Raw genomic sequence first — 14,629 nt, 5'->3', positions numbered from 1 at the left:
TCGAGGCTCCCTGAGGAGCTGAGGCTTGGCCCGGGCCGGGGAGGGCCGGGGCCTGGGAGAGCCGGGGCCTCCCACCCCAGGGGCCCGCATTGCCCCATGAGCGCCACAGCCACGGCGCTGGCGAGGACTTCACACCCCGCGGCCGCCCGAGCCTACAGCCCCCAGAATGCCCCGCGACCTCCAGGGCCTACAGCTCCCAGAATGCGCCGCGGCCTCACGGGCCTACAGCTCCCAGAATGCCCCGCGCCCGCCCGGGCCTACAGCTCCCAGAATGCCCCGCGGCGCCTTCTCCAAGCGCGGCGAAAGGCCTGGAAGGGCCGCGGGCTCTGGCGGAGCCCCCAGCCCCGGGCCCGGCCCGGCCCGGCGGTGAGCGCTCCGCGGCGCGGGCGGGCGGGGGCGGGCAGCAGCCGTGCCTTTGGGTTGCGGCGGGGCGGGCCGAGTCCCGCAGGAGCCCGGGGCGGCCGGCGGGGCCCGCTCACCTTGGCCGCGGAGCTCGACCCCAGCGGGAGCGCCTGGGGCCGGCGGCGGGCGGGCGGCTGCGGGCTGGGGTGTCCGGTAGCGCGGGGGGGAGCCGGCCCCGGGCCTCTGGGGTGGTCGCCCCACTCGGCGGTGCGGACGCGCGGCGTTGATGGCCTCTCCCTCCCCGCAGCAGGACATGGCGGCGCTGGGCAGATCCTGCCCGGGCCTCCCTGCGGGCCCTGCCGTGGAGTTTCCCCAGGCCCCGGCCGCTGCCCCTGAGCGCCACGGCCCGTCGGCGGGGACGCGGCACGACCCGCCGCCCGGAGCCGTCGGCCACAGCCATTTCCAGCCGCCCGTGATGATCATGGCCGGGAACGGAAGCGATGGTGCCGACGGCGGCCGCTCCTCCGGCCTGTACCTGCAGAGCAGCCTCGACCTTGCCTCGCTGGCCGCGCTGGGAAGCTACAACGAGGGCCTGACGGTCGCCCCGGTGGGCTCCTTTACTAGCGCGGCCCCCTCGCACGGCCTGCACCTGCCGCAGGGCCACAGCCAGTAAGTGCCAACCCCTGGCTCAGGGGCGGGGGGAGCGGATGGCTCAGCTGCGCTGGCGCCGTGAAATAACTTCTTTTCAAGGCGGGTTGGAATTTGTTTTTCTCCTGGCAGTGTTTTGCTTGTACAATGTTAGAATCGTATTGTGCTCGTCTTGGCGGCCTTGAAGTTTGTTGGTGGGGATGAAGAGGCCTTCTAAAAGGAGAGAAACGTGATTAAGTTTACCAACATCTTGACATGCTTTTAAATATATGTACTTTTTTTGACTTTTTTGTTTTAGTTTGCCCTTTCTTATACGTGAGCACAAAAAACTTAAATTATTCCATTAAATGTTGTTGTTTAGTCCTATTTAATTAGCGTATGTCACTGTGAGACAGTGTATTAAGAGACTTAAGTTGGATCACGTGTTGCTTCTTGAAACATTTTAATTTTGTCAAAAATTGCTCTTGTCCTGTATGGAAAAAATAAATAATGTAAAAGAGGAGAAAGTAGCATGGAAATCTGCTCAGAGAACAGAGTAATTACAGCTGCCTTTGACTTTCTTTGGAGCAAAGTGGTCATTTATTGTCCAGAACTTCCACTCCCTTCACAGCCGGTGATACACTGTGATGGTGGCTCTTGGCTGCAAGTGAAATTTTAAAAGGGAGGAAAACATCGCTTGAAAATTTCAGCATCACTGGAAGTTATAATCAGAAGTTAAATGACCATTTATTTTTCTTTTGCAGTGTCTCTGTTCGCTGTGGAAAGAAGCATAAGCTAGAAGAAGAGGCAGAAGGGTAAATTAAATTTGTCTTTTATAGCCTGAAGAATCTTAATTTGCTTTTTCTTTTCTGTAAAGATTTGAGCACATCCCATCTACAAAATATGCAGGAAGGGAACCTCTATCACTCTTTGCATTTGGAAAGCTTTCCCTGAATTGTACATGACCCCAAATCCATTTCAGTTACCTAATTAATTGTGTAGCACTGATTTTTTTATGGGTACCTGCATTTTAAGAAGAGCAACGCGGATTTGTTTTCGTTGTGGAGGTTGTGTTTCCATAGTATGTCAAATCTGTTGACATGCACATGACTTTCTGTAATGTTTTTTCCTGTAGAATGCTGCTTTTCTCTTTTGACAATTGTAAACTTACTGTTTCCTAGTTGTCCTGTGCGGAAGAAGAGACTGACAGGAGCCAAAAATTGTCCTTTGAATCCCAACACTGAAGAATGGATTCTCTGTGCAGGTCAGCAGGCAGCTGGGGAGGTGGCAAGTCAGTATGGTGGCAGCGGTCCTGAAACTGCCCTGTTAGAAATTCCCTGTGAAGAAATGGATCAGACAATGGGGGAACAGCAGTGCGAGGTTGCTCGCAGGAAGCTTCAGGAGATTGAGGACAGGTAAATGCAGGGATTGAGTAGCCTGGCTTTGTTGAGCTTTCCCTTTTTCGGTGGGCATTAAGGGGTAAATCTAGCACTTAGCAGTTTGATAATGGTACTGTAAGTCTGAGATTAACCTTCTGTTCGAGTGATTCCTTTTTAGGCTACTTATGGTCCTATGAGTCTTGGGGGTGGTACTGTGATCTGAAAGTGAGGGTGCTAGAGCAAGAGATGGTGAAGAAATAACCACCTTTTCACAATCACTGTGCACCATTGGTGTACCGTAATGGGGTTTTATGCTCTTTTGTGAGTAGCCAGAGCTCAGATTTTAACTGGTGAGCTCAAGTCTGACCAGTGAACAACTTTTTTCAACCAGCTGCAGCTTGTTCAGTGATTAATACTTCTAAATGCTTGAGGTAGATGTGAATTTGTCAAGTGTAGAAAGTAGCATGGACCAGAGACATCTCTCTGCACATATGCAATAAAGCTGAGGTTCATCTTGCTGTTAAATACCAGATAGCATGATACGGGGGCGATGGGGTGGCTACAGGCACTCACTTGCCAGCATTTAACGAATGCACTGTGCGTTCTTGCCTTTGAAAGATTTCTGGGAATGTCACATGTATGTGTATCGGTTGATTGCAGTTGAGCTAGTATTCCAAAAAACCTAAAATGACTACTGCAGACAGTTGTTAGAAAAGCCAAAAGTTTTATAAATTATAAAACAAGATTTTTTTTTAGATGATTACTTCATAGATGGTGCGTGAAGGGAACCAAGGTACTGTTAGATTATTTTATTTTTTCATGGGTGAATCAGTGATATATGTCTGTATTCTCTGGCTATATTTGCATTACAAAGTCTGCTTTGGACCTCTTGGAGGATTGTTCCCCATCCTTCCCAGCTACTCTGCTAAATTTTCTTTAAAAAGTTTACCAAAACCAGCGGAGATAACTCTGGCTTGTTCTGAATGCTTCAACTTTTTGTGCCTTTTTAATCTCTGAGAAATCGGTGCAACGTCACTGAAGGTTAAGAACTGTATTCAGCAGCTTTTCAATGATTTGCAGAGTTAAGGTACGGGGAATCAAGCCGGTGAAACTATGGCATAACTGAGACTCGCTCTTGTAATGTGACTGAATCATACAGTTTCCCCTGAAGTGAATTTATTTATTTTCTCGTAGTGGATACCTGCGTTGCGTGCTGCTGGATGATGCAGGGATAACAAAGCTAGCTTAGGTACCAGAAGTGGCATAGCTGCTCAAGCGGCTTCTGTGGTGACGGTCGTTCTTAGGGTGTATTGGCCCAAGAGAGACTGGTGTTAACGTGGCCCCGCTGCTTCTGGTACCCAGCCTGGGTCAGATCCCTACACTGCACAGTGCAGCGCACGTAGATGTAACTGTAGTCTGCAGTGGATGTGCCTGTTAACAGTATGCTCAATAGTGTTTATTTCCCTCTTCCCCCTCCATTCCTAGGATAATTGATGAAGATGAGGAAGTTCATGCTGATGGAAATGTTAGCAATCTGCCCACTCTTATCCTGTCAGATACCCTTAAAAAAGGGATGAAGAGGGATTTTGGTGAAGGCCTGACAAAGAAAATAATAGAATCTATGTAAGTTCTGGAGGAAATCATGGTGCTATGTAGCTAACACATGCAAATGAGAAGAGAGACCCAGTCTCATGTTTGTGGAGATGTCCTTGGTTAATGCACGGTGCAGCCCATGTGGTGTAACAGACCATTTGTTTGGTCAGAAATAGGAACAACTAATGTAAAAGAGAAGTTAAGTGTGACTGGTGGTCATCAAGCTGTCTGTTTTGTACTCCTCGTTTCTACACAGTGAAATTTGTTGAATAAACCCTTGTATCTTGATTTTTATGTATGTGCGTTTCCAAAAGAAGGTGGTCCCAAATTGTGACCGACAGTGGTCGTCGAGTTGGTGCAAAAGAAAAGAAAGAAAATACAGGGTTAGAACTAGAAGTAATGGAACTAGTTAAGGAAGAGGAAATTTAATAGGGGGAAAAAAAAAAATGGACTCTGGAATAAGAGTTCCAGACTAGCACAAAGGATTGAGATAACTCACTGGTTTTAATAGTTGTGATTGGAGAACTGAAGTTTAATTGAGACTCCATCTCTTCTAGGAGCCGTCCGTCTATGGAGCTGGTGCTTTGGAAACCTCTTCCTGAATTTCTCACAGATAAACTGAAGTCTGTTTCTGTTAAGAACGTTAAGCAGCAGAGTACAGAAGGGTGTCAAGCTAAGCAGTCAACACCAAGAGCTGCTTTTGACGCACAGACTGAAACATTCCCTGAATCACAACAGACTGCGATGTCTCCAGATCAGTATGCTGGTTTGGGAACCTCTGGGTGTGCAGAAGAAGAGATGGAGTTGTAGATGCCAGATTTCAGACTGGAAGTGGTGATCTTCTGGCATTTTTTGTTGCTGTTTTTTGATTCCTTCTTTCATTCTGGTTTGATGTGTGAATCTGAAGTTTTATTATTTTTTGGGGGTTTTCCTACTAACAATCATAAGAATGTGGATTGGCCAGACACAACTTAAGGGAACTGAAAAAATCCGTAAGATTCCATGCTCCGATCTGTTAAATAGTCTTGTTTTTACTGAGAAGGTAATCCAGAGGCCTTTGGAACAAGGAAGTAGCTTTCCATTTTGCTTAATGGTGAAATACCCTCTTAATTGTCTTTTGGTAAAGTTTAAAAATCCAAATATTGAATGTAACTGTGGCTTAAGCTACATCTTTCATTTACTGAGCCATTAAGACTTTCGTGCCCATGCTATGCTTGGTCAGTTGGTTTCATTTGGATTACAAAAAGGTATGGAAAGGAAGAAACACTTTGGCATTCAGTCGCAGATTGAAAAGCAGTCACTTTGGAAGTACAGCTTTCCACAGTATTTCATCTGTGGCTGGTCTGTACTTTATGTCCACTCAAATGTAGAAATTACACATCTGTGGTGTGGTAGGGAAGGAATGTTACAGCTGAGCACAGGCTTCTTGTTTTGTATGAAGTAAAATCAGCTACTAACTTGCAAGATACTTAATAACTTTAGTCATCTTTGATTCACTGGCTCCTAAATTGTGTTTGTGGGTTTTTGATGCCCCCCTTTCCCAAAGTCCAGAGAAAAGTAGTTCTTGGTGGATTGATTCACATTTTACATTGTGCTGTGATTTTTTTTTGTATGCATTGAGTTGGCAAGTCAGTTGAAGACAGTGTACCTTTTGCTTAAATAACAGGCATCCTTTAATTTTTATAAACGTGGTAAGTAAATCAGATAACAGGGAGCTGGTTTCCGGCATAAAGAGGGTCAAATACTGATTATTGTCTGTAACCAAGTCCCAGATTTGAGGCTGCTGGCATTGGTGGTGAAGTAAGGATGATGGTTGTCTTCTTCCTGGGGGAATCTAGACTTAAAACTTAGCCAGAGCATGTGCCATTAACATAACATCATGTAGTTTATACAGATGTGTATGCCAAAAGAATTCAGTGTGTTAAGAAAAGGGATCCTCACTTGGCTACTGCTTGTAACTTTCCTCAGTACACAACAGTTCTGTTACGCTTAAAGCCCTTAAACAAGGCAAAGGATCTTACCTTGTGTTCTTAAGTCCTTGAGCTTTCTCAGAGATAACAGAATTAAGGCTTTTTGTAAGAAATTCCTTTCCCTGTAGCAGGCTCAGTTCAGGGCGCTAGCATCCCAGTCTGGCTTTGACATCTTGCTGACGTAAAGGAGCAAGTCCACAATAACGCAGCTGTTTGCGTAAGAAAATCTACTCTTCCTTTGCACAGCTAATTGATAATCTTTGTGATGGTATTTTTGTTGGATAACTGTTGAATAACCCATAGTTGATAGTTTAAAACCAAGCTTCTCGCAGTCATCCTTTCTTTTCTTTTGGCTGACAGCAGCAGCTTTGTTCAAAAGGTACCCCTGTTTGTTAAATCCTGTCGATCTTGCTGCTCTCGTCGAAGGTTGTGTGAAATTTGCTGTCTCTTGCTAAAACATTTCAGAGCTTCATTAAAAACATTCCAACGTGAATAGGTATTACTCTGTAAACCAGTGTATAAATTTACCATTCTGGAAGAACATATGCAGCTTTATCTTGCTGTTATGTCTGATTTCATCTAAGAGTCTGTTACAAATCTCTTGCGTGTACTGCATAACATTTCTCATATATTATTAAGCTGCTGAACATGCTTAAAATCTACAGCCTTTGACGTGCTACGTTGCTTGAGTATAAAGTAAAGCAATGCAGTTTGGAGAAGGCTGTAGGCACTGCCGGGGAAAATGTGGTGCCTCCAAATAGCAGCCTGGGTTTAAACTTGCGGGATTGTAACGAAACCTCAGGGTTGGAACTGTTTTAGCTGATAGCTCTGAATCCTAAATAAACTGAAAAGAAAGGATAAACAATTCAAAAATTTGACAAAACCATCTCAGCAATACTAAAATAGCGACAGAAGATGTATAAAACTGGGAGGCCTAAATACATCTCAATGCAGGGATTTTTAAGAGGAAAAATTTCAATTGTGTATCAAATTTGCAGAATTTTTTGCAGTTGGCTTTTAAGCATACTTTATTGCTCTTATGTTTGTACCAAAGGTTGATGTTCAGAAGTGTGTTTCCTTTTAATTGTTTGATGCTCATGGCATCACTGACCCCTGTTATTCTGCCATCTGAAACAAGAATATAGCAGTAGACTATTGACAGAGACCATGAGATGAGAAGAAACTGCATCCAAGAAATTTGGTTTTGGTAGAAAACACTAAATTTTTTGGTAATTTGTTAATCCCCTTGTGATAGGAGAGAAGTTTGAATTGTTTGAGTTGATGGAAGTGGAGCAGAGCAGGAATCGAGTATCTAGGAGGACTGAGCAAGATTCTTGCCATAGCCATCACTTGGAGAGAGAGAACCAGCTACTTGGTGTTTTCAAACTTTTGTGTTTGTAAGAGTTTCATTTGTTGTTGGCTTCCTTAAAAGACTTTCATTAAAGCTGTTTACAAGCGGGATGGCAAATGTGATGCAGTATTAGGTAAAACTTTATTTTGAGTTATGGAATATCTGATTCTGGTCTGTCTTCTCTTGGGACCAAATCGCCCTTTGTATGTCAGTTTTCAATAAATTTTCTAAAATATTTTTTAGATGGTTGTGTTTCATTCCCAATAAAAGTGAAAACTTTGAAAGCATATGTCCAGTCCTTTGACTGGAGGGTGAAATACTCTTCTGGCCTAAGAAGATATTTTTTTTAAAATTTAACTGTGTAGTCCCAAGGGCATGTCACTTCTTTCCTCCGTGGTGTCCAACAGGACAGAGGCACAACGGTGGGGCAGAGCGAGTGTGAAGCTGCTGGAAAGGAAGAGTTGCTGCAGATCTGCTACGACCCAAAGGCCTCTAACAAAGCAAAGGAGTCCCAGGTGTTGCTACAGCTTGTGTTTTCTGAGCTTTCATTTTATTTCAGACTAAAACTGAATGCCTAGCTTGCCTAGTTCTGTACAAAATAAATTAAAACAAATTAAAGTTTTATATAATTATTTTCTTGGAATGTACTTTGTTCTTTTGTATAATGCCCTGCGTTCAAAAGTTTTTCAAGCAGCTGAAGGGTAAAGATGGGTGTGCTACACCAGGATTGCCTTTGCTTTCAAAATGAGAGAAAAACAGCAAAAAAAACCCCAACTATATTAATAAAATAATAATAAAAACATGTGAGGTTTCTGGCAGAGTCAAATATTGACTAGCTTAAGTTGTATTCTGGATTTAGACAAGACTTAAATATTCCTCCAGTGCAGAGTCAGAGGGAAATAACTGTAAAACCCAGCCCCGTGTTGGGGTTGTGTGAGGTGCTCTGGCTGGCAGAGTCTCCCTGGGGATATGCCTGGGGGGCTGCAGGGGGGGGAGGGTTATCTCCATTACTCGTCCAGCCCTGCAGGGAGGGGCAGAATGTATTTTGGCACAGACTTGGAACTGGGCTCATGATTGTTCCAGAGCCTGTGTCTTGTATCAGTTAGCCAGAGCAGATGTGTGGCTTCCATCACAGATGATTTATTTAATCAAATGCAGATGTAAAACACATGTGAACTGCTGGGTCTGGATCCACACTTGTTGCGAGGTGAGTAGGAGTCCAGAAGTTGGAGCAGCAGGAAAACAAGTCTCCTCAAGGACACGCACTGTGAAATCTGCTGCTCCAGGCACGTCCCTCCTTCCTCTCCTGCCCCAGCTCTGCCTGGGTTTGGTTTAACCTGGCATCTCTCATCTACAGGAAGATGGCAGATAAAGGTCCTCTGCTGACAGTTTAAATTCTCACACTTGAATCTGTGAATGTTGAAGTGCTATATAAACATATATACTAAAAAACTCCCCTCATCCTGCCTTGGTAGCACGTAAGTGGACTCAAGGCTTGTAAAAAATACGAGCACTGACAGAAATTCCGAACGTCAGTAGGCTTCCAGGTGCCCAGCAGGAACCAGTTGTATGCTTTTAGCAGAAGAGAGTATGGTAAATTTTAGCAGCTTGTCTTGGAACCTAACGCTGCCAGTAAGGCGGGATAAAGCCTGCCAGGAAATACCTGTGAGGTTGAGGGAGGGGAGCAAACCAGCGTAAATACAGCTTCAGTGAGCAGCTTTGCTGACTGCACTTCACAAGGCATGGGGGTGAACCTGTTAAACAGAGACCATCTCCCATGATGGACGTTTTTTAGACATTAAAAATTCATTGCTCTGGGACACAAAATGCATCCAGCCGTGAAGCAAGTGAAATGATGCGCTGTTGGAAGCGAGCAGCGCCTGCCCGTGCCCACCAAGCCCACAGAGCTACCCAGGATCACGGGCTGGCAGCAGCACCAGCAGCACAACTGGTAAATGGCTCCTGGGAAGTACTCTGTAATCGGTATGGAAGCTGTTTCTAACAGGCAGCATTGAGGATTATCTGTTTTGCTTCATCTCCCATCCCCCTCACCCTTCATCCAACATCCGGTCCCAAAGGCTGAGTGGAGGGGGCTGGGTGGTGGCTCCAGGCACCCACAGGAGCTGCTTGGGCAGAAGCACCATGTCTGCAGGCAGCTTTGGAGTAAGGCAGAGGGTGGCAAAATACCAGCCCTGCCAGCCACCTGCTGCAGGAGAAGAGGGGGTTGGAGGTGCAGCAATGGTGAGGTGCTCCAGCCCCACATGGAGGGGTCTCAGGCCACAGGACAGGCGGCTTCCCCCACCTGCCAGGGCAGCAGCAGGACACACTGTGGTGGGAGGTGGCCCCCAGCAGCAGACAGGAGCTTTCTGCTCCACAGCACTCACCCCTTCTGCCTGGTTCTATCCGTGGCAGCACCACGGTGATCCCAAGGGGTCCAGTGCTCTACTGCATCAGGGCAGGGAAAGTGGGATCCAGGCCACCACTGCCTCCTCCCCCTGCCCATCACAGCCCTTGCTTCAAAGGGAGGAATTAAAAAGATGTCCAGGCAGCAAAAGGATTAAGTTTATAGCTGACTTCCTTATTTAGTTGAATTTTTATTTCTTTTGGCAAAGCTCTTGCTTTCAGTAGCTACTAAAATGATTGGTTATCAGTTGTCACACTTAAAGTGCTTGTCTGGGAGCACAGAAAATGCATTTCTAATGCTGGATATCACAAGTGAAACTGGACTGAGCATCCCTGATAACCTGAGATACCTCAGGGGAGGTAGCATGTATCACTGACCGTTCTGCTTCATCTACAACTGGGAGCAGCTCCTGAAGAAGCAACAGCCTCAGATGGGAACAGGCCACCTCCAGCAGCTCAGTCTCCAACATCACACTCACAGGAACACACACATTGCCTAGGAGTGCTGCAGCACCAAGGAGACACAGTCCCATCACTTAACATGTTTAGCTTTCTACTGCGCTGCCTGTTCAAGGCCAGGTGTCTGCATGGGAACAGGGAGAACTGCCACAGAGGACTGGGGGGAGGGCTGTGCACCCCCAGCACAGGGTGCGAGGAGTCAGGCTTCCACAGGTGCTGCTTTCAACTCCTCCAGGCTTGTTCCTGTAAACTAGGTCTTTGACTTCTAGGCTAGAAAACGTAGAGCTGAGTTTTAAAGAAATGAAACTTCACATTAAAAAATGAAATTAAGTACAGCAGAAATAATTGCATATGAAGTGCCAGTAATATGGACAAAAGCAATGCAAAACCATGGATCAAATTCTCCCTTGCCTGCTTGCTTTTTAGACTAGATGCTAGGTACTAAGCGTTCTCTTGCAGTCATCCCTATTTGCCAGCTTGAACATAAAGCAACTTATTCTCCAGACTACTTAAAGTTTTATCTTCCTAGTCCAAGTTTCTGCTGTACTGCACAGCTGTAGTTTTACTGCTATCCAGTACTCAGGTAGAATGCTTTAATGCAAGCTACATTAAATTTGTAACCCAAAGCACCTTGAATGTTAGTGACCAACACCCTCCTGTCCCATCACCCATTTCCTTCCCTCCTCCACCTCAAGTTATTTTTGTCACAATTTCACACAAGACACAAAATAGCACAGAAACCAAGACCAGTTGTACCAACACCTGGAACAGCTCTCACTTCTGTATGAAGTTTCAGTTTCTTCTCTCGCTCCAGTTTAAGTGGTTTTAATACTGTCACATTGGAACAAATAGATGGATAAGGACAACAGAAAAGAGTCCTCCTGTGATATTTGAGATGAGCTCCTGCAAAGTTACTTTATGCTTCAGCAATTCCTGCAGTAACACAGAATCTGCACCTCTTTCACCACATATTTCTCACACTGCTTCACCAACACCAGCCACCACTTTAAGCGCACCCACCTTCACTCAGACCAAGCATTTTGCACAGTTAACTGGCCAATGGCAAATACTACAGTGATTTTATTCAGACATCAAGCTACTGCCATCTGTGTTCCCCATTCAGGCTGCAGATTTTGCTCTAGCTGCTTTGGCCATCATACAGACCCATCCACCTTCAATGGAATTTGCACCCCAGAAAGCTGCTGAAGCATCCAGCTGCTTACACCAAAGTGCTGCTGGATTGCTGCATTGAGGTGGTTTAAGTACAAGACACCAAGAGACCCAGTCTTCTAAAATTTCTATACAGTTTTGAATTCTATAAGGCCCAGATACTCTCCCCTCCCCACTGAGATCCAAGGCAAAAAAGGGTCAGTGAGCTGCACTGCACTTTAATTGCACCAATACAGTTAAATATTAAATGGAGAAAGCAACTCTACATAGCAAATGGAAAACAAGCATTTACATAGTAAATCTGTAAGACATACAGACTATTCAGTCTTAACCCAGTTGTCTATACAGGAACATCCCACTACAGTTTCCTGTGTTAAAATAATTTTAAGTGGGAAACTAAATGAACATTTTCAGGTTCACACAGAATCGTCAAGTTACTGAGAAACAAACTTTCCTCCCTCATGAGCCAATACTGATGGGGTGGGTGGGAGGACAGGACACCCTAGACTTCCTCCATACCAGGAGAAGCACATTGGCCATCACTCCATCTACTAGCATGGACTGAAGTGAGCAATGCTGTTCTGAATACACTTCATTCCACACCCCACAAAGGGGCATTTATCCCATTATCCTGCCAGGATAATTTTCCAAGGGAGTTAACACTACAAGTTAGACACTGACCAGTTGGCACTACAAAGCTAGACACTGATCAGTTGGGGAAAAAGTTCATTGGCAAAGCTATCCTCCCACACATGGTCAGTGTCAAGTGGAGAGGACATGTCACTGAAGGGTGACAGGGATCCTTCATACCCAGAGTCACTACAGGCATCCAACAGAGAGCTTGAAGCTGCAAGGCTATAGTGAGAGGGAAGCAGATGAGAGATGCCCAGTTCAGGCATGAAGCTGTCTACAGGTTCTTCTTTCACAGATACTGGGATCTCAGGGATAGCTTTGTCTTCAGGTGGAGAGAGAGATACTTCCTCAATTTTCACTAGCATATCGGTTTGGTCACCCATTTTAACAGGAATCTCCAGTATTAGGGGCTTTGTGTACACATGATCAAACCTTATCAGTTCATTAATGGCCTCCAGCTTAGCTGATGGGGACCCCAAAGAGGGAGAGGAGGAGGTTGGTACGGAATTTGTTTCTCCACAGATGTCTTCCTCCAGCTTTTCCAGGCACATTGACTCTGAACCAGCGTATGTGAGAAGCATCTCTGGGTCCAGACAGTCCAGAAAGCCCAGCAGGAGATCAGACTGCAGAATGAAAGAATGGTTTAGGAAGACAGCCTACTACTGTTACAGCAAGGCATCAGTTGCAAAATCTATTGACACTCATCTGAAAGTTAAAATGCGCTAATGGGATCATGGACCTAGGAATTTTACCAAGATCACCACCATCAGAACAGTTAAAGCAGTTTCTCATGTCATTTTTTTTTTTTTTCTTTAAAAGGTACTGGCAACCTACATGCATTTGATGTTCACTGCCTTTATCAAACTCCTCAGGACCTTGGACCCATCAGATACAACCACCACACTACCTGCTGGCTCCACAGAGCCAGTACCAAAACCCAGTTTAAGCAGATCTGCCCATGACCAAAGGTGGTGCGGTTGTTACAGGTTTTTGTTGGGGGGTGGGTTGGTTTGGGTTTAATTGGTCTTTTTTTTTTTTTTTTTTAAGTGAAAGATGCCTGTCCTTACATTTCTGGAAGTTCATAAGGGGCAAGCTTTAAGTCTGAACGGCTTTGCTAAGTGCCAGCTCATCAGCAAAATTATGAAGTCTACTTTCAACAACAGGAAAAGCACAGTATGCTTTTGGTATTTGTACACTGTTGCTGTAAGTGCCACCAGGCTGTTTCAGGCAATATCCTCTTAAGATTTTATGGAAACTGGACTTGAACCAGTTGCATGAACTCCTGTACTCACTGGATACAGCCCAACACAGCTGTTCTGAGCCACAGGTATGGCACTCCAAGACTTAGAAACCAAGCCAACCACAGAAAATTACTTTATGTCAAGAAGTTACAACACTAGTCTTAGATCCACAGTGGTTCCAAGTTCTGTGTGCATTTTGGGTAGGAATGGATGCTTACCTTAGAGTCTGAATCACTGTCATCAGAATCCATGTGGAAGTTATCAGAAGTGGTGACTGCTGGGCCTGCACCTGCTGCAGAGGAACACGTAGTCTGAGTGCTGCGGACTCAGCGGACCCGGTCACCAATCTAATCTCATCCACCTGTGATTCCTTTACAACCTGCAGGCAAGGATAAAACCCAGTCAGTCACCACAGAGATTCTAGCAGACAGTACAGCACATAACCCTGAAGATCATGGTCTTCCTGCAACAACTTCCAACATCAGGTGCTCCACTGGCTTTGGCAGCAGGAACCCAAGGGTAGCCTCAAGGCCCACATGTTTGCAGATTTGTTTTGTTCACTGCTTAAATGAAAGCCTGACACCTTCCACTATGTCCCTGGTCTTCAGAGACAGCTGTATACAACTGACAGTTACTACTTCACTTCTAGAACAGATTGTAGACCAGCAGATGAAACTGCCTCGCAACAGCTTGGGACCAGGCAGTGGGCTGCCCCCCACCCACTGTGGGCAGGCATCCCGAGCATCCCCGGGACCCCCAGCGGGGAGGGGGCGAGGGGGCTGCCAGCGCGGCAGCGGGCTCACCTGGGGCTCGCTCCCCTCCTCCACCTTCAGAGCATCCAGGCCCAGGCGGCAGCGAAGCTCCTGGTTCTCCAGCGCCAGGTTACATGTCTTCTCCCGCAGGAGCTGGTTCTCCAGCAGCAGCCTCTGGTTCTGCGGAGAGCCGTGAGGCAGGGCGGCCCCGGGCCCATGCCCGGCTCCCCCCGGGCCCACACCGGCCCCCTCCAACCCCGACCCCTACCTCCTCCTCCAGCTCCACCACCTGCTGCTCCAGCTCCGTCATCCGCGCCTTCTTCCTGTCCCGGGCGCTCTGCGCCGCCACCCGGTTCTTCAGCTTCCTGCGGGGCAGGGCGGCTGTCAGCGCGGCTGCCAGCGCGGCGGGGCCCCGCCGCCGGCCCCCACTCACCTGCGCAGCGCCTTCTCCTCCGGGCTCAGGTGCGTCAGCCGCTGCCGCTTGCGGGCGGGCTGCGGCGCCTCCAGGCCCGGCGGGCTGGCTCCTGCCGGCAGGACGACGGAGAGGTGGCGGCCGGCCGCGGGGGGCTCGGCCGCTTTGCCGGGGATAAGGAGCAGCCGGGGAGCCGCGGTACCGGGCAGCGCGGCCATGGCGGGCGCGGACGGAGCGGGAAGAGCGGCGCTGCCCGGCACCACAGCTCACACCCGTCTGCGCCCCTGCCCGCCCCGC

At 47.1% G+C, this 14,629-nt stretch overlaps 2 protein-coding genes across 4 annotated transcripts; one reads left to right on the top strand and one right to left on the bottom strand.

Annotated features, from left to right (window-relative positions):
* The first annotated feature begins 91 nt into the window (after positions 1–91).
* CCDC117 (coiled-coil domain containing 117) lies at positions 92–7,504 on the top strand. Of its 3 annotated transcripts, none has more exons than XM_055796401.1 (6): positions 92–366; positions 653–1,011; positions 1,734–1,784; positions 2,151–2,384; positions 3,834–3,971; positions 4,499–7,504. In XM_055796401.1, the coding sequence occupies exons 1-6, from the start codon at positions 97–99 to the stop codon at positions 4,749–4,751; spliced, it is 1,305 nt and encodes a 434-aa protein (XP_055652376.1). In that variant the 5' UTR covers positions 92–96; the 3' UTR covers positions 4,752–7,504. The 3 variants fall into 3 exon arrangements, with proteins under 3 accessions (XP_055652376.1, XP_055652375.1, XP_055652377.1); XM_055796400.1 differs by having other exon boundaries at positions 650–1,011; XM_055796402.1 differs by lacking the exon at positions 3,834–3,971 and having other exon boundaries at positions 650–1,011.
* Positions 7,505–11,492: 3,988 nt separating this feature from the next.
* On the bottom strand, positions 11,493–14,629 carry XBP1 (X-box binding protein 1). Its single transcript, XM_055796403.1, is given in 6 exon segments — positions 11,493–12,550; positions 13,387–13,491; positions 13,494–13,547; positions 13,972–14,100; positions 14,189–14,285; positions 14,354–14,629. Coding segments are annotated over 6 exon segments (1,140 nt in total). The 5' UTR covers positions 14,551–14,629; the 3' UTR covers positions 11,493–11,992.

This window comes from Falco peregrinus, chromosome 2 (genome assembly GCF_023634155.1).
Source record: "Falco peregrinus isolate bFalPer1 chromosome 2, bFalPer1.pri, whole genome shotgun sequence".
Taxonomy (NCBI): domain Eukaryota; kingdom Metazoa; phylum Chordata; class Aves; order Falconiformes; family Falconidae; genus Falco; species Falco peregrinus.
Note: the sequence above shows the minus strand (reverse complement) of the source record. Positions and strands in the feature narration are given on the sequence as shown.

Excerpts from the sequence above, each read along its gene's own strand:
- CCDC117 (XM_055796400.1), top strand. The coding sequence starts at position 97 with ATGAGCGCCACAGCCACGGCGCTGGCGAGGACTTCACACCCCGCGGCC. Across the intron at positions 367-649 it reads GGGCCCGGCCCGGCCCGGCG|CAGGACATGGCGGCGCTGGG; the intron begins GTGAGCGCTCCG and ends CCCTCCCCGCAG. Across the intron at positions 1,012-1,733 it reads CTGCCGCAGGGCCACAGCCA|TGTCTCTGTTCGCTGTGGAA; the intron begins GTAAGTGCCAAC and ends TTTCTTTTGCAG.